Raw genomic sequence first — 26,474 nt, 5'->3', positions numbered from 1 at the left:
ATACGATCAAACTAACGTTGTTGAAAGAAAATTTTAACTTTAGGATCTATATTGGATAATCCAAACAATAAGTGGAGCCAAAAAAAAAAAAAAAAAAGAAAAAGAAGTGGAGCCTAACTTCCTTATTACACAGAACTGTGAGTTTTCTATTCCCCTCTTCTTAGAACACTTTATAAATTAGTAGTTTGACAGAGTCCTTAATTTTTTCAGTATCACTTAGGTAAATACATGTATATTTTCAAAATTCTGTAAACAGTATTAAGGAAAAACAGTAACTGTTTCATTTCCCTCTTACCTAGTATAGTGAGTCCACTTCACATGCAATGAGTATAAAGGAGATGTCAATACAAATGTAAAAGCAAGACTACAAACTAATGTTTCCTTTGGGGTTTTTTATGATCAATTCCAAACACAGTACAAGTAAGATGGAATGAGTAAGAAAAAAACCATATTTTATTTCCCTGTTAACACCAAGCCATATCATTCAAAATGTGTTTCGAAATACTTCACCAGATTGCCAGTCCCAGCCACTGCAACAGAAATCCATTGAGATACCATCTAGAAAGAACAGCTACATTGCTACACATAATTTATTAACTTAGTAGTTTAGCCTCTCAATATTTAGCAAGTTTGCATAAAAATTAATACTCCCATTGGTTTATAGTGACATTAATATAAATACATAATTTTAAAGTCAACATTCCTTTCACTAGGACCGTAACATTTCTTAAAAGATAGCTGTGGATTGGGGCAAAGTAATGACTGGCTGTTCGGACAGCACTGTTCCAAAATCAAATATACTGGCAGGCTTGGAAAGGCGTTAAGTATATATACACACTCTCTGTATGCTACTATTTCCCACATTTTTGCTGTACATACTTGTCTCATAATACAGTATAAAATATTTCCTCAAATTTGAAAAAAACAAATCAAGATGAATATATTTTCACCTTCATTTCAAAAGAACAATTTTTAAATGAAAAAGTTCCCCATGTTTAACTCCCTTCAAGATATTAATTGATGTATTTTCTTCACTACTGTACAATTTTTTTACCCTACCTTACTGCCTAATTACAACCAGTTTAGCAAAAAGACCTCAGTGCTTTGTTTAAAATTGCATTCAATAAATTATAAGACTGTAAATCTGCAGTTGAATCCTTCTTAAGACACTGAATTATTACTAAGTCCAAAAAAATGTATGACCATTCATCAACACCCTGGAACCTGTAAATTATTGCAAAAAACCTCACATGTGCATATAATTCAAACATAAACATTGTGGGGAGGGGTCATAAAATAAATACTACAATATTTTTCAACTCTATTTAAATGCTGCCTTGATGGTTAGATGAAAAGATTAATATTACTAACAGACAAAGTCAAACTATTTTAAAGACTAGTTTCCAAGTAGTTAGAATAATTTTGCAAAACAAGGATAAGCAAGAGCCTAGGCCAATATATTTTTCCTGTAGTGTAATTGCTAATATGAGGTATAATCTGTAAGCAATTAATACAATACAAATAGGTGTAAGTCACCACTAAATCCAAGTCTGGTGAAAAGCTTCTAAGCTAATGTGTTTGGGGAGGGAGTTAAGGGAAAGGAGGGAAAGGGAAGGACAGGGCAGGTTTCCAGTGGGAACATCATTTACACATTTCATCATTATCATCATCTTGTATGTAACAGTCCACTGAAACATAAATCCTTTCCAAGTATGCAGGTCTAGAATATACTTTATGTAGCATTAAGATTACTTACGTATTACTAATGCTTCATTTGATTTATATTTGGATATACACATAATCATATGTGTATATCAAAAACTATAAACAGAATTTTAAAACACATTTATCTCATTTTTGAAAAGTTAAAACTAAACTATGTACTACAGAATTTTCTAGAATATCTAAACTCAGGGGTAAAACCAAAGGAAAACATTACTATTTCTTTAGTAAATGGCTTGTGGGAAACCTCAAGTTTACTCATCATTTTATAGATGGGTTTATTTGATGAGGATTGTGAACCAATGATTGTTTAGCAGCAATTTTACCAAACTGTAAATTCTTTTATTAACAGGCATTATAAACAGATAATACTAATCTTATGTAAAAACCATGAGTGCCACACCAGTGAATATATAGCTCATGAATAACTTAAAAAGTATTTCCCATTTTAAAAAGCAACACTCAGCATACAAAAACCTACCTATACTAAACAAAGAGGCTACAATATGGATACATGATTGATGTGTCTAAAATGATATATATATATACAGTACATAATTAATGTTAATTATGTGATCAGTACATTTTTTCTATATGATTCCCTTCATGCTTCACTTTCACCAGAAACTGAATTCTGAACTTCCTCTTCTAAAATGGGTACAATCAGGTTATCCTTGGACATCAAATTATATTTCACCACAAATTTAGTAAACCGATGACACAAAAATGTTTCATTCTGTAGAGAGGAAGAAAAAATGTTATTTTAATTTACTATCCCAAACCAAAAAAGCTAGACATAATATCAATATTTATTATTGTCATTCTGGTAAGAATACATCAGGATAATTAGTAAAATTCACTTACTTCATATTCATCAAATATCTGCCGGTGATGAAAATAAGCATGTGAAAATATTCTGTAAATCCTACGGCATACTGATCCTAGTTTTGCTACAGATGATTCCTTTATGCTAACCCTAGAAACAGAAAAGAAATCATAGATTCATAGAGCTGGACAGGTCTTAGGAACAATATATTCCAATCTCCTCAATTCATAAGTGTGGAAACTGACACCTAGGTAAATGACCAGTCCAAGATCAAAGTGCGAGGAAGTTGCAAGAGCAGCAGAACCCCTATTCCTGGGCCAGTGCTCTTTCTGCATAACCACAATGCCTAAGAAATTCAGTATTATAGTTTTGAAACTTTGTTAAAATTTAATGTAATTAAAACTATTGAAAGGAATTAGTTTATTCTATAGAACTCAATTCTTTTTTGGAGAAATAAAAATTGCCTGCATATTTCTGATATTCTTTTTTAAAAAAAATGTATATAAGACACTGAGGCAAAAACCAATATTTTTACATGAGCTTATACATATTTTATATGAGCTCTTTGGAATTAATGATATTTGGGGGTGGGGGGAATCTTGAATTCTATCCATCTGGTAAGAAATATTTTAATTGAATATAAAATGCCAGTCATACACCTCAGCAATAACATATTATAGTATGCACAGGTTTTTTCCCAGACCTTAAAAACCTGTAGGCAAGGATCTTTCAAAACCAAGCAGTCCAACTAAGGAAAGCCTGTGCTTTAGGCATGGTATGCGGAGGCTGACTCCATCACGGATTCAAGCAAGCAAGTGTGTAAATATCCCAACTCTAAAGCATCAAAGAGAGAGTCCTGGAGACTGATGCACAGCAGTAAGGACTAACCCTGACTAACTGGCCTGTGAACTTTGGGAGCCAAGTCCTGCTGCCTTTAGTTTAACCACAACCCTAATTTCAAAACTTGAATTATTTTGAACAAGTCAAATACACAACAGCTGAAAAAAAAAAAAAAGTTTAAAGAATACAATGCATTAACCAGCAACCTAGTTTTAGTTTTAAAAACATCAATCTTTTAAATTAAATCCAAAAAGTTTAATACCATGTTTAAAAGTTTTGTTTACCTGCTGGGAAAATATTTATTGCTATTCAGAAGACATGCAGCACCATCAAGTGTGTGTCTAGTATAGTCTATAGCAGGACACTGTAAAAGAAAAAATGTAAATATGCATCAACAAAGAGCTCTACATCTTAAATTAGGTATATTTATTACGTAAGTGTCTTATTCCAAAAACCTGAGCATATTCTAAGGAAAAAAAATGCCTTACAATATTAGAATGATTGTAAAATTCAGTGCTACAGCAATAAATAAGGTTTTATTATCCCCATGAACTATAATATCAGGCCTCTAGAAGACACATGAATCAGTCTCCTAATTTCTCACTCTCAACAATGTATGTACCTAGAAGAAAACAGCAGTTAGAGCTGGGAAGAACACTTGACTATTTAATCTAACCCTCTGATTTTACAAATGAGGAAACTGAGGCTGGTCAGTTTGCAGAGTATGTACAGGCTTTTTCCCAGATCTTAAAAATCTGTAGGCAAGGATAAGGAATCTTGCAAAACATGCACTCAGCTTAGAAAAGATCAGAGAGATTCAAGCAAGCAAGCGTATAAATATCCCAACTCTAAAGCATGGGGAGAGCCCTGAAGAATGAATGACACACAGCAGCGGGGACTACCATTAACTGATGGTCAATGATTACTCTAGATCATCGTAGTTGGGAAGAAAGATGCAAAAACATGTTTCTACAAGGAATATACTGATTCCTGGTCCACGGATTCATACCATTCCAAGAGGCCCTGAAGCTTCCTTCTCTTCAAAAATACCTCCAGAGATCACTGCCTTCTATGATCCTAGAAAGCATCCCTTATTATGTGCCTGGCACCACTCTAGCAGCTCTCTAAAGAATTTTCTCCTTGAACCTCCTTTAAAATTTAACATGAAATTTATTCTTTATAGTTTAATAAACCTGTCTTATACTAGCCCGTTTGTCAGAAATGATGAAACCTATTGTCTCATAGCAAATCAGCAAACCTATTAAAGGAAAACTAAAACTGCAAAGTAATTCTTCTCACTCAGTTTTTCTAAGGACGGGCAGGGAAAAGCATCAAAGAAAAGTAGGATTGAAAATGAACCAGGGAATCTACTTGAAGGAAAAAAATGAACTACAGAAAAGAACAACAATGATTCTAATTGTACGCAGTAGTTAGAATATTTTTCAAGGGTTAAGATTGAAACTGGTATAATATTTAGAAATGTAAACTAATAACTACTATATATGGTTTAGATATAGTGCCATGGCAAATACAGATTATCTAAACAAACAAAAAAGGTATTTTTCTAACTATACATCCATAGGAATTTCTGGTTAGTGGACTCATCTAAAACAGTACCATGAGCGGTATTTACTGAAAAAATTATCTTTCTCCATATATATGATTACAGGTGATTTGGTCAAAAACAAATATCCCAAGTCACTGTGTTTCTCATACTAGTCATTTGCATGTACCGTGGGACAGTTTTACAACCTTTAAATCAGCATTGTCCAGTGGAAATATAATGCAAGCCATACACTTAATTTTAAATTTTCTAGTAGCACCATTAAAAAGGTAAAAAAGAAACAGGTGAAATTAATTTTAATAATGTATTTTATTTAACTCTATACAGCCAAAATTATCATTTCAACATGATTGATATAAAAATTGAGCTTTGGGGGGGTATTTTTTTGGGGGGGGTATTTTAAGATACACTTCACATACCATAAAATTTCTGTTTTAAAGTGCACAATTCAGTAGTTTTTGGTATATTCACAAAACTGTGCAACCATCATAACTATATTCCAGAACACTTTCATCACCCCATGTGGTCACACAGCAGCCTAGACGTTTGTCCCCTCCAATCTTTCCTTAGAGAAAGAAAACTTTACGGGACTGTCCCTCTTTGGGGTTGAGTTCATTTATCCTAAGTCTCTCTATTTGGTCCTTGTAAGCTGGGTCTGCAGTCAAAGACGAGTAATGATTCCTCATGGGAGGAACGACTTAAGCCAGACGGGACCCCATGGGGACCCCCATGAGTTAACATAATAAAAGCCAGGAGGTAGCCATACGCCTCCTCCTCACCATTATGGGAAGCTGCTGATGCATGCCCCAATTGTCCTGCACTCTGCTATGCAAAGGACTTGTTAGAGTGATAAGATATCGCTCTTCCTGCTTAGCTCATGGGATGGTTTTACCTTGTGAGACTTGCTCCCCCAGGGGGTTGAACACACCCACCTTAGTCGCCTGGGGACAATGAGCATCGGTTGCTTTGGGACAGATATCTGGGAATTGGAAGAATTTTTATGGTGTGGTGTGAGAATTTCGGACCCTGCCTTTAATCTTGTGATGCTTATTGTAAGAAATCAATAAATACCCACGACGACCCGATTCGGGGCTCCAGTCCCTTGAGGCTGCGAGTCCCTCGGTCCTCTGTGATTTAACTGTATTTGAGTCTCTGTCTCTTTATGATAGTTTAACCCTCGCCGCCTCCCTCACCTTCCCACGGCTTGTGTTGTGCAGGTCGCAACAACCCCCAAAAGAAACCCAGTACCAATTAGCAGTCTTTATAGTCTTTCCTCCTCCTAATCCTATGTAACAACTAATCTACTTTCTGTCTTCTATGGATTTGCCTATTCTGGATAGTTCTAAAAATGGAATAATATGTGGTCTTCTGTCACTTAGCATGTTTTTCACGCTTATATATAGTGTAGCATAAATCAGTACTTCATTACTTTTTTTAATTCAAAAAGTTTTTTATTTTAATGTTTTTCATATACACAAAAATGCTACAAAATGTTTCTCCCTCTACCGACTTCATTCTTTTTCTATATTGAATAATATTCCATTGCATACATATACTACATTTTATTTCTTTACTACTCATCAGTTGATGGAAATTTGGTTGTTTCCATTTAGGGCTGCCATGAATAATGTATTACTAGGTTGGTACAAAATTAATTGTGGTTTTTCCAATTTTTAACCTTTTAAACTGCAATTACTTTTGCACCAACCTAGTAACTGTGAGCATCGGTGTAAAAGTTTTGTGTGAACTTATGTTTTCATTTCTTATGGGTGTGTGTGTGTATATATATATATATATATATATATAGAGAGAGAGAGAGAGAGAGAGAGAGAGAGAGAGAGAGAGAGAGAGAGAGATCTAGGGGTAGAATCATTAAGTGATGTGGTAACTCTATGCTTATCATTTTGAGGAACTTCTAAACTGTTTTCCAAAGTGGTCACAGTATTTTACAATCCCATCAGCAATGTATGAGGGATTCCGTTTTCTCCACATCATGGCCAACACTTGTTATTATCTGGTTTTTATATTTTAGTCATTTTAGTGAGTGAAGTATATGCCATTGTGGATGTGCCTTTTCTTTCCATTAAAAAAAACTGTGGTGAAATATATACAACATAAAATTTGTCATTTTAACCATTTTAAAATGTACAATTTGGTGGCATTAATTACATTCACTGCTATGCAACCAACACCACTATCTATTTCCAAACCAAAAGTTTTTCATCATCCTGAACAGAAACTATATATATTATCAAGCATTAAAATCCCACACCACCTATCCCCCAGCCCGTCAACCTCTAATCTACTTTCTGTCTCTATGAATTTGCCCTTTCAAGATATTTCATATAAGCAGAATCACACAATAGCTGTCCTTTTGCGTAGGGCTTATTTCACTCAGCATATCTTCAAGGTTCATCCATGTTGTAGCATGTATCAGAACTCCATTCCCTTTTATGGCTGAAAATATTCCATTGTATGTATAGGGCACATTTTGTTTATCTGTTCTCGTTGTGGGTTTGATATGCATTTAACTAATGACTAATGATGTTGAGCATCGTTTCATGTACTTACTGGCCATTTGTATATCTTCTTTAAAGAAAAGTCTATTCAAATCTTTTGCTCATTTTTAACTTGAACTGTCTTTTAATTGTTGAGTTATTAAAGTTCTTTATGTATTCTGGATACTAGAACCTTATCACAGATATGATTTACAAAAATATTTTCTCCCATTCTATGGGTTGTCTTTACACTTTCTTGTCAGTGTCCTCTGACACTCAAAACATTTTTAATTTTGATGAAATCTGAATTACCTATATTTCCTTCCACTGTTTGTGCTCTTGGTGTCACATCTCAGAACTCATTGCCTAGTTCAAGGTCATGAATATTTATACTTATATTTTTTCCCTAGAGTTTTATAATTTTAGAGGTTACATTTAGATTTTTGATCCATTTTGATCCAATTTTTGTATATGGTGTGAGGTAGGGATATAACTTCATTCTTTTGCATGTAGATATCCAGTTATCTCTTAATGAGTATTTTATATTGTCCTTTTTGTACTAAGTCTTTGAAATCGGCATGTATTTAAAACTTAGAAGACATCTCATTTTGGATATCTACATTAAGTGCTCCGTAGCCACATGTTGTACATGGCTACTGTATCAGACAGCATTAACTTTAGACTTTAATCGATTTCTGAATTGGGGAGTCGAGGGTGGAGTTGGGAAAGAGTTTTGCTTGTTTTAGCTGCTTCCCTCCACCTCCCTCCAATTCTCAGTGAACTAATACTATTCTGCATCATTTGTAACAGCAAAAAGTTGGTAAAATAGGTTACAAAACTTGTAAATAATGTGCTCACAAACTTTTATAAATTATATTTTCCTAAATACATATTCATAATGCTATTGCAAGTGATCACAATCCACATGAGACTGAAAGGGCTAGCTGATAATAACAAGTTATAACCTTGGTCAGTTACAATCACTATTTGTATAATTAACTCTATTTGCTGCAATGCCTTTAATTTTCAAGTGCATTGAGTAAAGCATCACTGGTGCTGAGTACCTTGCCTGTTCCACTTCAGAATATGCCCAGTGCTTTTAATTCATAAGAGCAACTTTTTTAGCTACTAATCTGTCCGTTATTATTTCCTGACTGTGTGCAATTATTTCAAAAGAGTTCAATAAGTGTCCTTTCAGGATTTTCTTTTGTTTGTATGTTTACAATAATCCATTCCATGTAGCTACCACTTGGAAATTCTACTATCATCCTCCCTTGATACATGGACAATTCAAAGGAGCTGATCTTCAGAAAGAAGGTCGCAATTTTAAGACTTACAGTATCTAATGCTGATGATATCATTTAAGAAAAAAGTGGATGTGACAATGACAGTATATATAAATCTTACAATACATCACAAACTGCACAGTACATCTTTACTATTTGCCAAAATGAAACTAGCTTTCCTGATTCAGTTTCTTAATTGCAATTATCACATCATTCACTATACTATGTAGCCAATTTCAGTGGTGTATCAATGAAACTGCTATGTGAATTTTCCTAGATGCAGAATGATACATAATCTTAATATTGCTTCAATGCATTAACACAAAAAAATAACACTGAATTAAATCAGTCCTCCAAATAAGTAGTACCTACTTAGACAGGTACCAGATATTCCTCATTTTGGAGAATTTACCTGTTTCAAACAAAAAAACCACCAGATATCGATTTTGCAACTAAAGAGTCACCTGTCTTCAAGCCTTGCAGGTCTGTTAATATAACGATCATGTGAAGGTCTATAACTGGCCTAACCCCATTATTTTCCATCAAATCAGTGTTGAGTAAAAAACATTTACTATAGAGGAAAAAAGGAATGCAGATCAAAAGAAAACCAACCCATACTTTACACGAACCAGCTGTAAAGGACATTTTTGAGATAACTAAGGAAAACTGAGTATGTATTAGGATATCATATGAAGGAATTATTTAAAATAAAAAAATTCTATAGATAATTTCTACTTCCTATACTCTCGCCTTGACAATAACTGAGGAGAAAACAACACAAATAACTTTTTCAGTGTAGGACCAAATATGAAGAGGAAAATCATTATGGTGGGTTTCAAATTAATAGCAAGAAATATTAATGAAATGTAGAGGAAAAAATACTGACTACAAAGTTAAAAAACTCAGAAGTAACATTTCTATTTAATAGACTAAGCATCAACTAGTAATCACAAACAATTGTTCCTATCAAAAGAAATTGTGACTGAACCAAAAAATCTAAACAGGTATATCTCATCCATTACATATTAGATATCAGCACGATGTGACAGATCTTATCCTGTGATAGCCAGTAAATCATAAAGTGAGTTCTAGCCCATGCTATTGCCCAATTATGAAAAATGATACTAATCATAAGAAATCCTAAAATAGCGGGGCAGCCGGATGGCTCAGTTGGTTAGAGCGCGAGCTCTTAACAACAAAGGTTGCCAGTTTAATTCCCGCATGGGATGATGGGTTGCATCCCTTGCAACTAAGACTGAAAACAGCGACTGGACTTGGAGTTGACCTGCGCCCTCTACATCTAGATTGAAGGACAACGACTTGGAGCTGATGGGCCCTGGAGAAACACACTGTTCCCCAATAAAAAAATAAAAAAACGATACCCTAATATAGCATTGTGGCAATAACCTTTCAGAAAAGAACTCTTAACCAAATGGCAAAATAAATAGTGAACTAAAACCTCTAAAAATTGGTCTACCACTGTCTTGGAGAGTTTAGGTTATGATAATTTTATTAGTCATTCTATTTTATAAATTCTCACCTCTTTTGGAGTTTTATGAGCTGCACAAAGAAAAATCCATTGTTCAGTTGCTGTCATCTGAGTACATGTATCTGGATGGCATTCACTCTGTTAAAAACAGTTACATTTCTTAATATGTAAAATAATAATTGAAAAGTTTATCATTTGGGGTATTACATTTACATGTAAAATTCTAAAATAATTAGGAATTTTGGATAAGTCTTTGTAAGCACATTAAGTTACAAAAACGGGGAAAAAACAGAACTTTCAAATAACTCAAAGAAAATACCTGAAGTTTGACAGCAAGTCCATTTAGCTCAAGACAGAATTGCCTAAAAATAAAAATACATAAATGAAGTCTTATCTATTCTCCACATTATTTTTAGAATATTGAGTGTCACAACAGAATCCCATCAATACTATCCTTCCTCCCTAATCACCATTATCAACGCCACCTGAATTTACATGGCACACATCCTACAAAGACATAGAGATTAATAAACAAAACCCAAAACTGACAACCCTAACAATGTGTTCAGTATCAGAGTTCAGTGAGTTGACCAGTCTTAACACTAGAAATTGATATAATTTTTTTTAAGAATTTGGAAATATTTACCAAGACACTTAGGAAGTACATTATTTTTTGACTTTGTCAATCTCCACATGCAGATACTTTGTACAAAGATGCTCACAGAAACTATCTATATGTTAAAATTTTTTTGAAATATTCTAAATGATAGAGTAGTAAAACATTGGTATATACATAAACATACAAAGAACAAATTTATATTCACAGTAAGATTCCAGTTATGTAAAAAATTATGTGTATGTGTGTATATACCTATGTACAAATACATAGAAAAAAGACTAGACGTTTTATACTCCTATGTGTTTTACAAGTTTTGTTCTGATTACAAACAACTTGTCCCTTATAAAAACTTCAAACATAACATAGAAGAAGGAAGTCCTCCATAATTCTACCACCTCTTCCCAAAATATACTTATTGTTTACGTGTAAATTTGAGTTTCTCTGCACTGATTAAAATACACTGGGATCGTATCATATACAATGTTGTAACTTGTTTTGCACTTAATAGATCGTGGGCACTTTTTCATGATATGCTTTCCTTCTAAAATTGCCAAACTGAGACTTATTAAGCCTAGAACAATGCTTAGAACATAGTAAGTGCTAAAAAAATATTTTTGAATAAATGAATAATGGAGGAAATTAGATAACCATTTTTAGACAGACTTGTTATTTGATATAAAAAGGCAAGTAATCCTGTCGCAAAGATAACTTATTTTATAGCTGTCAAAATATTGAATATGTTCCCTCTAAAAATCCTATCAAATTAATCACTATGTTTCCCCATAAAAAAATGAGAACACTTTAGTTTCCTAAAAATGCAAAGCTAAAACCTACATAATTGATAGATAAAAGAGAGTCCCCAAGGGGAGAGGGGGGGAACTGCACATATATGAAAGAAAAACTGTATTTATTTCTTAAAGTACATTATAATAGAAGAAAAAAAAAAGACAAGGGTCGGGGCCTGCCCAGTGGCTCAGGTGGTTAGAGTGCCGTGCTCCTAACGCCGAGGTCACCGGTTCAATTCCCACATGGGCCAATGAGCTGCGCCCTCTACAACTAAGATTGTGAACAATGGCTCTCCCTGGAGCTGGGCTGACAGGGGCTGCGGCGGGCTGCCACTGGCTGCTGTGCTGCCGTGGGCTACCGTGTGCTGCCAGGAACGGCCCGTGGCCAGCGTCAGTGGCCAGCGGCCAGTGTGAGCGGCTGTGAATGGCTGACTGGCAACCGACTTCCTCAGCCAGGAGGAGCGCAAGGCTCATAATACCAGCATGGGCCAGGGAGCTGTGTCCTACACAACTAGACTGAGAAACAACTGCTTGAACCGGAGTGGGGGAGGGAGGCGGACGGGCGGGGGAGGGGGGGGGCGCAAGGGTCAAATTTCCAGTTCTCTGTAACTGTATTTCCCTTCCAGATGCCCAATAATGCTGTTCTTAGATTACGAAAAATAGCATTACTTCTGAATCACCACATCACCCTCTACTGGCTCCTACTTGTAGGCTGCACGTTACGTGTTTTTGAGTTGTTTTTCACTAAGTGGTAATAAAGACTGATGGTGATAAACAAGTTTCTCATGTAGTCCAATACACTTATGGCCAGTAACAAAATTAAGCTAACTGATTTGGCACTGTTTATTGGCACCATCTGTGGCAAACAGTGCAAACCTTACAACTTCAAGTTAATTCATTACAGGGCTAACACATACACTAGTGTAGCTGAAGACACAAGCCAGAGCTGAAATCCAGCCTCCACTCCAGTCGCTAAACCATACATCCTGGCATAGGACTGCATCCACTCAGAGGAAGGGGCATCTTTTCCTAATTACAAAGACTCAGTATGGGCTAGTGGGAGATTTGACTGAATCTCCCATGACCCAATTCCCATTAACATCATAATATAATCAAACACATTAACAATAACAGCGAATATTAAGCCTCAAATCAATATCAAGTTAAATAGGGAGGAAAAGGTTTTCTTAGGTCTGAAATAAAAACCTTGTAAATTAAAATCATCCTTCACTTTGTTAGGAATTATGCAATGAAAAAAATCCTTGCTTATTTTCAATATTAATCCTACTAGATAAGTAAGTAGTTATTTTCAAAGCTGATTAAAATAAGGCAGAGGATATAGTATCCTAAAATACTCTATGTTAATTTTCAAGAATGGGGAACTATCTACATATTCATACTTTCAATTATACGTTGAGAGGTATTTTTAAAAAACTAGATCGAGTAGTAAAGTGATTTGCCCAAGAAACTAGCAGAGTACAAAGAAGTCTTAGCACCTTGAAACTGCTGAACTGTTATGACAAGACATTATGTCTTTGCAATATCTAAACAAGCCTGCAGCATCCAAAAAAAGCAACTTATCTACAAGTTGAGGCACTCATCACAGGAAATGCGGTCTAAATTATTCAAAAAAAGTCGTATTTCCACTATACTTATTATTTAAAAATCAACTCAAAAGTAACAAATCCTGATGAACATATATATCCATACTACATTCTCTATGTTTAATTTATCAACTCATCCCAGCTCCCATTCACACTGAAAAGTTTTTAACTTCAACAACAACCTAGTAACTTCAGGATATAGCCTCTTCTAAAGTTAACTCTAGTTAACTGATCATTCACTAGTCATCAATTTTTTCATTCAAAGGATATAATGAAAAGCTCTAAAATTCCTTACTTCAGCATTACAATTTACTTAAGGAAAATATTGTAAGTTCACAGTACTGTGTTTCCCTGAAAATAAGACTGAGTCTTATATTAATTTTTGCTCCAAAAGACACATTAGGGCTAATGCTCAGGGGATGTCATCCTGAAAAATCATCCTAGGGCTTATCTTCCAGTTAGGTCTTATTTTCAGGGAAACACAGTAAATAGGTAACTTATCAGACACCAAGCCTATACTAGGACCTTGACATGATCCTCTATAGAGAAATAAAGTATCCCTGAGTGGGTAAATGGAAATAATACATTTGTGGTTAAGGGATATGATTAAGGAAAGCTGTATAAAAAGATAAGGCCCAAATTCAAAAATGTAGAAAATAATCAGTAAATAACAAAATTGAAAACTTCGTAACACTGAAAATATAAAAGCATTCAAATCTGGTCTTTTGTTCTGCAGTTATATATGATTTTATTTATGATTCAAAATCATTAATATTAAAGATTATTTTTAGTAACAGAAATACTATTACTATTTTGATATATCATAAGTACCTACCTTAAATGTTCGTACTTCCATACACCTTCATCTTGGCCCTCCGGTGGTTCAAGAATTTTGTCAATATTGGAACAATCTGCTCTTATGTTCTGTTGGATATACTATAAACAAAGAAGTTCTTATAGTTAATTAAAATATTATACTACATGGTAATCTTATATTAAATGTATGTAATTTAATATATAGCCACTCTTGTGGTTCAACTTTTGTGTTATAAATGAAATAGGAAACCAAGTACAGAATCATAATCAATGCAGGTTCTCTAATAATGCCATTTCATCATGACATTGATAAGATGCCACAGGAACTTAACTCTTGTTTATATCAATTAGTCTATGGTAAAACTGGTTTCCTTATACATTGATTCACCACAGTTCCAAGAACCTACTGATGACATTAAGTGAGAACCTATTGTAATTCAGAAGAAAAGAGGTAACCTTACCTATTCTCCAATTCAACTTCTTTGGGATAAGATTTATTACAAAAAACGCAGATATGATATTTACCAGGATTGGAAAAGGGATCAAATCCGCAAACCATAATTTTCATATGAACGTAAAGTACAGACTATGTAAATATAACTGTGGTACATATTATGATTCCGTTAATATGAAATATCTAGAACAGGCAAATCTACAGAGACAAAAAATAGATAAGTAATTGCTTAGAACTGCAGGAAGGGGAGACAAAGAAGAATGAAGAAAACTGCTAATGGGAATGATGTTTCTTTTAGGGGAAGGTGAAGTATGGAGGACTCAGTGCAGAAAACAAAATGACATTTTTGTTTTATTTGTAAGTTAAAGATTTCTTCTTTTCTCTCTCTTTTTAACGTTTTCATAAACTATCAATAAAAGGAGTCTAGATGCCTTAAAGACTGACAGCTTATAACTCCAGTTATAACAAAATTTAATAATTATGAGTAAATTCAGTTACTAAATATGTGGTTCAAGAATTAATATTGATTATGAGCAAACCATTTTGCACACAATATATTTATGTACCTAACTAACTGATTTTGGGATCACCAAAGAATGCAAAAAAATCAGGGGCCATAGTCTGTTTTATGTAAATTTCCTCATCCCTAACCTGCTATGGCTTTAACATTTCAGGTAATTGCTTATATTCATCCTTGACTTCAACTAACATAATTTAGGAGAAGTCAATAAACATTTTTTAAAATCCTCCTATGTACCAGATGCTAAAAACAAAATTCAAAACAAAACTAAGTCTGTGTTTTTTATTTGAGGGAAACACATGAAAATAGGTGCAACACATAGCAATAAAATATCATGCAAAAAGCATTTCATTGTTTCCAGTTTGAGCTAAGATGGAGTAAACATACATCAATCTTTCTCTTCCACTGAACAAAACTATAAAATCTAGTCAGAACGCATGGGGCAGCTATTTGATTGAGGTCTTTGAAAAGCAAATATCAGAAAGAGGAGCAGGAAAAAAACATCAGAATTCAAAGTACCAGTGAACTGGCAGCGAGTCTGCTGTGTTTCTTTTCCCCTCTGGTAACTCCTGGCCTGAACTCAATTAAGTGTGAAACCAAAAAATGAGCACTGTTGATGCTGATAGATACAGGAGAAACTATTTAGTTCTGACGAAGGAGTGGGAAAAGGCACTCCGAAAGCTCCGAGAGTAGAAGAAATCCCTTGGATCCCCCCCCTCCCTTTTCTTCATTCTTTCAGAGCCCAGACCTGAGACAATTCCACAGTGGCAGCAAAAAGCAGCTGGCACAGAAAAATGCAAGAGACAAAATCCTGAGGAAGAGAATCCTTCCTCTCCTCTTAGTGTTGTTTCTTTTTTCTCTCTTTGCCTTCCCACAATTGCAGCACAATTCCAATATGTGGTTTCTGGCTAGAGGACCAAAGATAGGGGGCCCAGGAAACCAGAAAGTATCAGAGAGATACTAGAGACAAAGAAGCTCAGAAAAGTAATGCCATAAAGCCATTTTTTAACTCCTGGGTGCAACTCTGATCTGTGCATGAATGCATACATGGATCTGATCCTAATTAGCATATGACAGGCTTTGATAACTGAGCTAATGGATATACCACTAGCCAGGCTGACCATGGGTTGGTGCACACACAGAACAGATTTAAGGAATAATGCAAAGGCTTTGAAAACTGAACTGACATTGGAACCTCAGTTCCATTGGAACTTGCAGCCTGTATCTAACCAGGTCAAACACCAGCTGAAACAAAAATATCAATATTCCCCGTGGGATTAAATAAGACCAGAGTCTCTAAATAATTTTCAAAATGTCCAGCATACAATCCAGAATTACTTGGCATACAAAGAATATGTGAAAATCTCAATTCTCATGGGAAAAGGCAATCACAAGACACCAATGACAAGATGACACAAACACTGGGATTATCTGACAAAAACTTTAAAGCAGCTATTATAAAAATGCTTCAAATTGCAAACACTTGAAACAAAAATATCAGCAAGGAAAGATATAAAGAGCCAAAAAGAAATTTTAGAACTGAAAAACACAATAACCAAAATAAAACACTCATGGGACTCAATAGCAGAGTGGAGATGACACAGCAAAGAGTCAATCAAGTTGAAGACAGATAAATAGCAATTATCCAATCTGAACAGAAATAAAATGAAATAAAAAAACAACAGTAATAATAAACAAAGCCTGAGGAACTTGTGAGACAACAACAAAAGGTTTAAAAGTCATGTCACTAGGGTCCCAGAAAAGAATGTGATGCTAAGAAAATATATATCTGAAGAAATAATGGCTAAATAGTTCCCAAGTTTGGGAAAAACATAAACCTACAACTTCAAGAAGCTGAATGGGCTTTTAGAATTTGGTAGGGATTGCATAGAATCATTGGACTGGGTAATATTGACACCTTAACAATATTAAATCTTCCTACCTATGAACAAGATGTCTTTCAATTCAGTTAGGTCTTCTGTAATTATTTTCAGCAATGTTTTATAGTTTTCAGCCTACAAGTCTTTAATCTCCTATTTGAATTTGTTCCTCGGTACAGTTGACTCTTGAACAACACAGGAGTTAGGGGTGCTGACCGACTGCACAGCTGAAAATTTGTATTTAACTGAGTGGGGAGTTATTACTGTTTAATGGGTACAGAGTTTCAGATGGGGAAGATGAAAAGTTCTGGAAATGGAGGTGGTAATGGTTGCACAACAGTGTGAATGTACTTAATGCCACAAAACTGTACACTTAAAAATGGCAAAAATGATAAAGTTTATGTGTGTATATTTTATTATAGTTTTAAAAAGCAGAGTAAACACCAAACAGGAAAACCCAAAGAAATCCATGCCCAGACATATAATCAAACTGCCAAAAACTAAAGATAAAGAAGCCAGAAAAAAATACAAAAGAAGCAGCCAGTAGAAAGAGACACATGACCTATAGAAAAAGGACTAAAATGACTACAGCTTTCTCACCAGAAACCACAGAAGACAGGAGGAAATGGCAAAACATTTTTAAAGTGCCTAACGAACTGTCAGTCCAGAATTCTATATCTAACAAAAATACCCTCCGGGAATAAAAAATGAAGACATTTTCAGATGAAAGAAAACTAAAGAGAATTCCTAGCCAGCAAACTGTTCAAAAAGAATTGCTAAAGGAAGTTCTTCAGACAGAAGGAAAAAATATCAGAAGGAAACTTAGAGTATCAGGAGCAACAGAAATTATGAATATCTGCATAAATGTAACAGACATTCTTCTCTTGAGTTCTTTAAAATATGTTTGGCAGATGAAAGCAAAAAGTGTAACATTGATGGGTTTTAAAAGTATGTAGACAAATACAGCAAAACGGGACAGTAGTTTCTGCATTTCAATTGAAGCAGTAAAATACTAATCCTAAGTAGACTGTGCAAAGTATGTATTTAGTAATCTCTAGAGCAATCATCAAAAAATTACATACAGATTTAGTCAACATTTAATAAATTAAAATACAATAATGAAATGCTCAAACAATTCTGAAAAAGGAAGAAAAGGGGAAACAAAGGGACAAACTGAAAACAATAAAATGGTAGACCTAAATCTAAACATATCTATCATATTAAATGGCCTAAATACACCAGTTAAAAGATAGGATTATCAGAAAAAAGAAATATGACCCAACTATATACTGTCTATAAGAAACTTGGGGCCAGCCCGGTGGCTCAGGCGGTTAGAGCTCCGTGCTCCTGACGCCGAAGGCTGCAGGTTCGACTCCCACATGGGCCAGTGGGCTCTCAACCACAAGGTTGCCAGTTCAATTCCTCGAGTCCCGCAAGGGATGGTGGGCTCTGCTCCCTGCAACTAAGATTGAACACGGCACCTTGAGCTGATCTGCCTCCTGGATGGCTCAGTTGATTGGAGCGCATCCTCTCAACCACAAGGTTGCCAGTTCAATTCCTCGACTTCCGCAAGGGATGGTGGGCAGCGCCCCCTGCAACTAAAATTGAACACGGCACCTTGAGCTGAGCTGCTGCTGAGCTCCCGGATGGCTCAGTTGGTTGGAGCATGTCCTCTCAACCACAAGGTTGCCGGTTCGACTCCCGCAGGGATGGTGGGCTGTGCCTCCTGCAACTAGCAACGGCAACTGGACCTGGAGCTGAGCTGCACCCTCCACAACTAAGACAGAAAGAACAATAACTTGAAGCTGAACAGAACCCTCCACAACTAAGATTGAAAGGACAACAACTTGACTTGGAGAAAAGTCCTGGAAGTGCACACTGTTCCCCAATAAAGTCCTGTTCCCCTTCACCAATAAAATCTTTAAAAAAAAAGAAAAAAAAAAAAGAAATGTACTTCAAATATAATGATATAGGTGGGTTAAAAGTAAAAGGAATGGAAAAAGATAATACCATACAAACATGAATCAAAGCTGCAAGGAATGAAAGGTGGTTCAACATAAAGATTAAAAGGTTTTCCTATAAAATCAGAAATAAGTCAATGATGCCTGCTTTCACCACTACTATTTGACACTGTACTCAAGTTCTAGCCAGAGTACTTAAAAAAGAAAAAAAATTAAATGAAAGGCTATCTCTATTCACAGATGACCTGATTCTATATAGAAATCCCAAAGAATCCATAGGAAAGCTTATAAATGAATTCAGCAAAGTAGCAGGATACAAGATCAATATACAAAAATCAGTTGTACTTCAATGAACAATCCAAAAAGGAAATTAAGAAAGCAATTCCATCTACAATCATATCCAAAATAATAAAATACAGTTGACTCTGGAACATCACGGGTTTGAACTATGCTGGTCCACCAATATGTGGATTTTTATCAATAAATACTGTAAATACATTTTCTTTTCCTTATGATCTCCTTCAAACATTTTCTTTTTTCTAGTTTATTGTAATAACACAGTATGTAATACATATATATAACATACAAAATATGTGCTAATTGATTGATTGTATTATCAGTAAGGCTTCCAGTCAACAGTAGGCTATTAGTTGTTGAGTTCTGGGAGAATCAAAAGTTATACGCAAATTTTCAACTGTGCAGGGGGTCAGCACCTCTAACTTCTGTGTTATTCCAGAGTCAACTGTACAGAGGAATAAATTTAAATAAGGAGGTTAAATACTTGTAGACTGAAAACTATAAAACATCGCTGGAAGTAATTAAAGACCTAAATGAATTGAAAGACGTCTTATTCATAGGTAGAAGACTTAATATTGTTAAAATGTCAATACTACCCAAAATAATACAGATTCTATGCAATCCTTACCAAATTCCAAAAGTCTTTTTTGCAGAAAATGGAAATGGAAAAGCAGAATTTTTTCCATTTTTTTGCAGAAATGGAAAAGCTGACTCTCAAAGTTTTATGGGATTGCAAGGGGGCATCAAATAGCCAAAATAATCTTGAAAATACAAAGTTGGAGGACTCACACTTCACAATTTCAAAACTTACTACAAAACTATAGCAATCACAACAAGATAATACTGGTTTAAGGAGAGATATGTAGACCAATGGAATTGAATAGAGCACCTAGAAATAAATCCTCGTAAGTCGAATGATTCTGACAAGAATGCCAAGACCATTCAATGGGGAAATAATCATTTTAACCATTTTTAAGTGTACAGTTCAGTGGCATTAATTCCATTCACAATGTTGTGCAAAGAAAAGCCCTGGACCTGATAGCTTCACTTAATTTTACCAAACATTTAAAGAACACCAATTCTTCTCAAATCTTCCTAAAAATTGAAGAGGAGGATATCCTTCCTAACTCAATTTAAGACACCAGCATTGCCTGACACTAAAGCCAGACAAAACACTCTAAGCAAACTAAACAAATGATTCCTTATGATCACTGATGCAAAAATCCTAGCTAACAGAATTCTGTGGCATATTAAAAGAATTATACACCATGATCAAGTGGGATTTATTCCTAGAGTGCAAGGATGGTTCAACATAAAAAATGGATCAATACACCATGTTAACAGAATGAAGGGGGGGGAACACACATGGTCATCTGAATTGGTGCAGAAAAAGCATTTGACAAAATTCAGTATCTTTTTTATCACAAAAACACTCAACAAACTAGAACTACCTCAACATAATAAAAGCCACATATGAAAAACCCACAGCGAACATAATAACCAATGAGAAAGACTGAAAGCTTTCCTTTATGATCAAGAACAAGATAAGAATGGCTGCTTTTGCCACTTCTATTCAAAGTAGTATTGGAAGTTCTAGAGAGAGCAATCAGGTAAGAAAAAGAAATAAAAGGCATCCAGATTGGAAAAGCAGAAGCAAAATTATGTTTGCAGATGGCATGATCTCATATGCAGAAAACCCTAAAGATTTCACACAAAAATTTATCAGAACTAATAAATGAATTCAACAAAAGAGTATGACACAACCTCTACTTTTAAAGGAAGAAATACCTGCACAGTTTTCCTCTTAATTTTTGCCAAATTCCAGGCATACAGCTCTAGGTTTATATTTCTGTGTCCTCCACAAGGCCTGTCTCATTGCTAGTCCAATAAATATTCACTGATTGAACAAAATATTCTTAAAAGGCAATGAAAAAACGATTCATTCATAAATGCTCTTCCATTTCCTATGCTAAATATCTAAATATTACACTGAATCCTTTTTAAAAGCTTTTTAACGCTTCTGTCAAGATTACGAATTGAGGGGCGGCCAGTTAGCTCAGTTGGTTAGAGTGCGGTGCTCTTAACCAGGTTGCCAGTTCGATCCCCACATGGGCCACTGTGAGCTGCACCCTCCACAACAAGATTGAAACAACTACTTGACTTAGAGCTGGTGTGTCCTGGGAAAACACACTCGAATAAATAAAAATTTAAAACAAACAAAAAAAAGATTATGAATTGAGTTTTTAATGCTCAAAGAATTCAACTGTATTTCTATTTTATTTCCAAAGATCTTCAAATAACACAGTAAATCCAAATAGCTATCTATGTTTATCATCTGGCTATCAAGATGAAGTCAAACAGCCTATCATTATCACACATTTTCTCTTTAAAAATGTTAACCAATGATTAGTCCAATATACTAGTACTCCCAATTTCAGGCATTTCATTAACCCCTAAATGCAATTTTTAATATTTAGCTATGGAAACTTTTTTCCCAGATTACAGATTTTATTCATTATGGAAGAAAGATCAATTTATTTTTTTAACCCAACATAGTATACAATGTGATTCTCAGCAAGATTTAAGAATCTACTGATAGGCATGTCAAAGCAATTGTGCTCAGAAGCCCACCTTCTTGATAATCATTGCCATGGTGAGCAATAGCCTAAGGGGAGGCATCTTAGACCTCAAATGTATTGGAGGGAAACAAAAGTAAAGAACTGATGGTAACTAAAATTAAAATGCGTTCACAAGCATTTAGTCACCAAATGAGTATGCTATTTCTATTTGTTATTCTAATTTAGTATTCAATTAATTTTGAATTAAATTCATTCTAAAATCAAATTTGGTACTCTAATTTGGTGCAGATTAACGTAATCTAAGACATTACAATGTATTTAAGTTTGATTATAGCTTAATATGCCATCTTAAAACAAAATGAAGGTTGACAAAAGTTTTAAAAGGGCATCCCATTAATTCCATGGATTCTGGTTTGTGCTAAAAGATATAGAAACACTAACCATGCCAAGGGAGGTCAAATGCTATGGGAGTTGCAAAAGAAACTATTGTTATTACCTGTTGAACCGCTAGTGTACTGTCCATTTCATCAAAGGATTCATCAGGCCAATTATAGAAATCCTGTAAAAAAAAAATCATGGTTAAAGCACATACAAAGTTATAATGAAGATGCAATACTATTATGATTAACTTCAATTCCAAAGTTAAAATCCAAAGTTACACTAGAGAAGAAAAGTGCTCATAAACAATGTGTTTATCAGTAAAGAAGGTAAAAAAATTTTATTCCATGTTTTTAAGTGAACACCAAAATTTTATTTAATTGAACTACAAATTATATTTTTCCCATTACAAATCCCTCAAATAAGGCTCCCATAAACCTTCCATGTATTATTTGAAGAAATAAGTCTATCACTTTTTTATTTATGGTGGTTAAATATCTCTCATAAAGTTACACTTTAATAAATCTCCAGGCATCAAAAAAACTGAGCCAGTTTTTAACTAAAGAGAATACGAAGTGTTGATAGCAGTAGTACAAGTAGTTACTGCTCCATAGTGTTGAGATACACATTATAAATTATTATTCCAATTTTAAATGGTGTTTTAAATTTCAAAATCAAAATATAAGCTCCATAAAAAAGTCGTCCAAATAAAACAGGCTTTTTTTAAGGGGGTATTTTCGTGGATCATATTGCACTGGTTCTGAATTCCTCTACAGATAATACAGTTCGTAGACATTCCCCTAAGTGATTAAGAACCTTTCCAGTTCCAGATTTTTCATCAAATTTACCTATGTATCTTTTGTAGATAGCACAATGCCTGGTAAATGGTAGGTAGTCAATAAATGTCTCTGGGGAAAAAGTATTTGTAAACCAGTAATCTATAGAACTGTATTAATCAACATGGGTAAGCCTCCAAACACCTTGAGCAAAAACTGGAACCAATCGGAGAATACAATGTATGTATTCTCCACATGAATAAAAGTTTAAGAATGTCCAAAGCATGCTTATGGATATAATGCATATATAATAAAAGTATAAAGAAAACAATGATTATCACCATTATTGGTTGGGAGGAGTGGGTAGAAGGCAGAAAAATGTAACAGCGATTCAACTATATTAGTAATGTTTTAGTTCTGAGGGCGGGTGACGGGTATACCTTTTTAAGTGTCTTAAACAGTTATTTATTTTTTTTAATTAAAGTTTATTGGAGTGACTATTGTTAGTAAAGTTGACAGTTATTTTTTTAAAGTTTGCCTATATGAATGAAAATAAATTTTATTTTAAAATGTCAAGAAATAAAAACAACTTTCTGGAAATTATTCCAGGAGTCTCCTCCTAGACATCATCTAAATATTATTAAAGAGAAAATTTTTAATTCTTCCTATATGATTTATACTAAAAAATGTTTCTATCAATACACTTTGTATATTCTTTCATTTAAAAAAAAATTTAGTCTGTAGAATATTTTGTTACAAAAACATTAGAAAATACATATAGCAATATAAAGATGTAAAAAAGCTAATTGGGAATTAAATGTTTTGCCTCATCATAACCGTAATATACTTTAAACACTTAGAAGAGGAACCAAAATCCAGCTTAATGAATGTTCTCATCTAACTGAGTCAATAAAGTTACTGAAAACCAACTATGTGCCAATATCCCAATCTACCCAATTAAAAACAAAAAGTAGGAAGACATATTCTATTATAGTTTTAAAGTCATCTTAGAGTAGACCCATTTCATTGAAGTAATGAATTAGTGTAACAGACAAGGGAAACAATAGAATGCTTATTAGGAACTTTTTTAAAAAAAAAACAAACCCTAACCTTTTCTGTTACATTGTATTTAACAACTTTGATCTATGATAATGTGGAAAAAAAGCAAAGGAGCTTTCTTACACTTGACTTACTCATTAACAATATAGCAAACAGATGTTAACTTAAAATATATTATTTTCTAACCTTTCAAACTTAAGAACTTTTGAGTAAATGAAAATGGCTGCTGATTCTCAGAATGTAAGTACAAAAGTCCACTTCTGAATATAAAAATATAAAAGTTGATCCCTTAAAAAGAAACAATGTTTCCACAGAACAAAAAGCAAAGGTTTGGAAAATGTAAAAAGAAAGCCTAAATAATATATAAATTACCAGTAGCATTACCACGAAACTACCAGAGTAACTGACAACTTAATGTAACTCTAAAAATTATTAAAGTGTACCAAAAAAAATGTTTTTTAATGTGACTCTGTAAGACTTTCAAACTGAATTCTCTAAAATTCAGTACTAGGAGCAACTTGATAAAGGTCCCCGGGGTAACTAAGAATCCAAAGCTATATAACCTTGAGCAAATGCAGTGGAGTCTCTGTGCTTCGGTTTTCTTATCTGGAACATGGATCTGGGAAGGTGTCTGAATCTAAAAGGTCCCTTTAGAAAGGACTCCCTTTCCAAATTCCTGTGCAAGATATTAAAATCTATTCTCTGGCATACAGTCATAGCTCGATGGTTGTTTTTTGTTTTTCTCACTTAAATCTTGTTTTTAAATTACATTTTAACACATCTCTTCTGATTTTAGAGTATCTACTAAATAGCTAATCATTTCAGCTGGCAGATTAATCAGATCAAGTCTCAATACCTATTTGATTTTTTTAAGAATGTGAGGCATACCTCTTTTGCACATCCCTAGAACCAATACCTAAACAAGCACCAACTCACCCCAAATATTGCCTTACAAAAGGTTGATTAAATTATAAGCAGTTCCTGCCCTAACTATGCTTCACACATAACAACAAAGAAATTCACAAGGAATGATAGCTAACAAGTCGCAACCTGATGATGAAAACTTGCTGGACCAGAGAACAGCTGCAGCGAGAAGTGGCCAAAGGCAAACAACAAGAGGAGGATATAGTAAATTATGGCCACCTAGATCCGGCTAGACAAGCTAGATGGCAGAAGCCGGGCAGGTACGTCTCAAGCCAGGTGGGAACTGGAGGCCAGAACGAAGTAGGTGTGTTTATATGCCCTCCCACCCTGGCAGTCCCGAGCCTCACGAAATCCCAGGGGTCTCCACCTGGCCGGCTGTGCCCCTTTGACCCGAGTGAGCTGGGGTTCAGGGGAGAGGCAAGAACAATCGCTGCTGAGAGGTCCCTAGGCCTCGGCGGTCACTGCCACGGGCTCTATGCGCTCCTCAAGTCGGGGCTTCTCAGGCCTCACCGGCCGCCGCCGCCTCAGCCAGACTGAGGGGCTGCGGCTCCGGAAGAGCAGGCCGGGCACTAGTGCCCCCGCCCGCCTGCCTGCCGCCCAGGCCCAACCTCCTCTCAGGGACAGCCAGCTTGCAGGTTCGGCACGGCTCCGCACCGAGAGTCCCCCTGCAGGAAAGGTGCAAAGATGATACCTGCGCCTTGGTGCCCGGCCTGTTCCTCCTCAGCACTGCCGTCCCCTCCGCCATGACCATAGTGCCTAAGTCTGGGCGGCTGAAGTCAGTACCCGGATGTAGGGATGGCTGCCTGCGCAGGGGGCGGGGCGGAGCGGCGCTCCTGGTCCCGGAGCTGGGGAGGGGCAGCTCCTGACGCAACAGCCGTAGCCCGCGCGGTGCAGGGCGGGAGGACGGGGAGGAGTCCGGAAAGAGCCAGCTGGCGGAGGGAGGGGTGGAAATAGGAACAGCCGACGACTGATAGGCAGCTGCCCAGAGGAGCGAGAAACCGGGTGGCGGGGCCCAATAGTTGCATCGGAAGAGTCCGCAGTCTGGCGCAGAGGACCTCTGTAGGAGTGTGCCAGATCTGCGTAAGGCGTTGGTGCACCTCCTTGGGCTTATGTTAGTTACATTGGAAGTACCGTGTTTGCACAATGGCGACCATTTCATTAAACTCTTGGGCAAACACATACGGTACCTAGAGAAGCATAATTCTGTTCCCAAATCCTCCTAGCCATGCAAAGTGGAAAATGAATCAGCAGCCGGGGAAAATTCCAGAGACCCTGCATGAAATCGACCCAATCTCAAATCAGACTGGGGCTTAGAGTGTCAAGTGATACTTCCACCGTCCGCTGACTTCAAACCCAAGGACCTTTTCAATGACAAGTTTGCGTAAATAAAAGACCCAGATGCCAATTATCTGAAATAGAGTGGACATCTGGCATTGTGCATTAAGCAGACAAAATAAACTCGTATTTTTTGCAAGTCAGAAAGCAGATGAAAATGAAATCTCCTTGATAGATGGTGGAAGTTGTACATCTTCCAGGATTGCGAATTTCCTTTGTTGCAAGTTTTTTTTTTTTTTTTTTTTAAACAGGACTTTATTGG

General features: G+C 35.5%; 1 protein-coding gene across 1 annotated transcript; it reads right to left on the bottom strand.

Moving 5' to 3' along the window:
* Positions 1–431: 431 nt before the first annotated feature.
* MOB4 (MOB family member 4, phocein) lies at positions 432–25,723 on the bottom strand. The gene is made up of 8 exons (XM_074339675.2): positions 25,569–25,723; positions 22,237–22,299; positions 14,069–14,169; positions 10,545–10,587; positions 10,277–10,363; positions 3,673–3,752; positions 2,587–2,698; positions 432–2,458 (listed from the first exon to the last, which is right to left on the bottom strand). The coding sequence occupies exons 1-8, from the start codon at positions 25,626–25,628 to the stop codon at positions 2,327–2,329; spliced, it is 678 nt and encodes a 225-aa protein (XP_074195776.1). The 5' UTR covers positions 25,629–25,723; the 3' UTR covers positions 432–2,326.
* Between the last annotated feature and the right edge of the window lie 751 nt (positions 25,724–26,474).

The sequence above is a fragment of the Rhinolophus sinicus genome, chromosome 17, assembly GCF_057876585.1.
Source record: "Rhinolophus sinicus isolate RSI-liver-muscle chromosome 17, RSI-T2T, whole genome shotgun sequence".
Classification (NCBI taxonomy): domain Eukaryota; kingdom Metazoa; phylum Chordata; class Mammalia; order Chiroptera; family Rhinolophidae; genus Rhinolophus; species Rhinolophus sinicus.
This window is presented reverse-complemented; position numbering and strand designations above follow the sequence as displayed.